The 1,681-nt window shown below is 33.7% G+C and overlaps 1 protein-coding gene across 1 annotated transcript; it reads right to left on the reverse strand.

The window, feature by feature from the left end:
• Positions 1 to 530: 530 nt before the first annotated feature.
• On the reverse strand, positions 531 to 1,465 carry LOC145046850 (uncharacterized). Its single transcript, XM_078995109.1, has 3 exons — positions 1,066 to 1,465; positions 773 to 963; positions 531 to 710 (listed from the first exon to the last, which is right to left on the reverse strand). Exons 1-3 carry the CDS (start codon positions 1,463 to 1,465, stop codon positions 531 to 533), a joined length of 771 nt encoding a protein of 256 aa, XP_078851235.1.
• Positions 1,466 to 1,681: the final 216 nt, after the last annotated feature.

Below are 1,681 nucleotides of genomic sequence, written 5' to 3' on the forward strand. Positions count from 1 at the left end.
AATATTTTTGTAGTTTTTGATTTTCTAAAAAAGATAAAATAGAAATAAGAAAAATATTTTTGTGAATTTTGGATTTTCTGAAAAAGAAATAAAAATAGAAATTAAAATTCATAAACATAAATTAACAGTATCTTCCGAACCATTCAGAAGCTCGGAATCAATTGGAAGGCATTTAGTGTACAAAGGATACAATTCAGTATGAAAACCTGATGAATCGTAGATTCCGAATGTTTTCGAATCTCGGAATCAGTCGGAATGTGAAAAGTAATTTATGATTACAAGAGGGATTTCAGAACTGAATCTGCTTCGATCATTCCTAAGCCTTGTAAGACATGATTAAATGTAGGATCTAACAAGGCTTTCATGAAAATTTCTTCCAATTGATCAGAGGATCTTACAAAGTGTACTTCAACGTTTCCATATTCAACGTGATCCTTAATGAATTGATATCTCAATGTAATATGTTTCTTCATAGTCTGTAACTTCCTCTTGAAAATACCATTTAACTACCACTCGAGCCTTGTTTCGAATCACATTGCCTTCCTTGTCAATCTTATTCCGTAATACCCATTTAATCCTACCACAGATGCATCCTTCGGAGTTGGAATCAACCTCCATACTTTGTTATGCTCAAATTCATGGAGTTCTTCCTGCATACCTTGCGCCCAGTCTGAATGATAAAGAGCAATCTTCACAATTTTTTGCTCTATCTTGGAAATAGAGGAATTAAACATGCAAAATTCCATTTTGGAGACTAATGCATCTTGTTTGCCTTTTGTTGAGCTCCAGTAAGAAAGCCTGAAGATGAATCTCCAATAACCTGACTTTTTGGATGATCTTTGGTCCACTTTATCATGGGTGGATAGTTTTGATCATATGCTAGATTTATTTTCGGAATAACATCCTCAAATTCCGATTGTACATCAGAATCATCATTCGGAGTCAGATCCTCTCCCTGGAAATCTGCATGGGATTCTATAGTCAAAGTTGAATTATCAGAGTTAACTGCTGGTTCTGAATTCTCTTCCTAAACAAATGTATCGGTTACGGAGATTGAAGTAGAACCCTCTCCTTGGAATGGATAATCATGTTGTGACTGAGGTGGATTTTCAGAAGCCTTCGGAACTGGTGGCTCTGTTTCAAGATCTTTGGCGGCATCATCAATGATTTTTAGCAATTCATCCTCCTTATTATCCGAAGCCTTTGATTCCGTAGAAATGATCTTTTCTAGCTCGTGAAAAAAATTAATGAATTGCTCATACAAGTTCATCAGAGGAATCTTCTGAGATGGAGTTGATAAAAAGATTTCTTTTGATGGACAATCAACATTCTGATACTTCTTTAGATAATTATCGTCAAAAGTGACATAATAGGTTTCCTCGATCTTTTTCGATTTCATGTTCAGAAGCCTATATGCCTTCGAAGTAAGAGAGTACCCTAAAAATATTCTTTCGTCTGCTTTCATGTCGAATTTGTTCCTTTGCTCTTTGGAATTAAATATAAAACACATGGAACTAAAGACATGAAAGAACTTAACGTAAGATTTTCTTTTATTCAGAATCTCATAGGGTGTGATTAAGAATGTAACATTCTGTTGAATTTTAATTAAACAAGTAAATAATTAATAAACCCTTAAATCCAAGATGTAAATCATATTATTTTATTGTAACCCTAAATCCTT

The sequence above is a fragment of the Lactuca saligna genome, chromosome 5, assembly GCF_052625555.1.
Source record: "Lactuca saligna cultivar CGN05327 chromosome 5, ASM5262555v1, whole genome shotgun sequence".
Lineage (NCBI taxonomy): Eukaryota > Viridiplantae > Streptophyta > Magnoliopsida > Asterales > Asteraceae > Lactuca > Lactuca saligna.

Coding starts and splice junctions, on each gene's coding strand:
- LOC145046850 (XM_078995109.1), bottom strand. CDS start 1,465: ATGAAAGCAGACGAAAGAATATTTTTAGGGTACTCTCTTACTTCGAAG. Junction 964..1,065: donor TTATCCATTCCAAGGAGAGG/GTTCTACTTCAA, acceptor AATCCCATGCAG/ATTTCCAGGGAGAGGATCTG. Junction 711..772: donor TTACTGGAGCTCAACAAAAG/GCAAACAAGATG, acceptor TCTATTTCCAAG/ATAGAGCAAAAAATTGTGAA.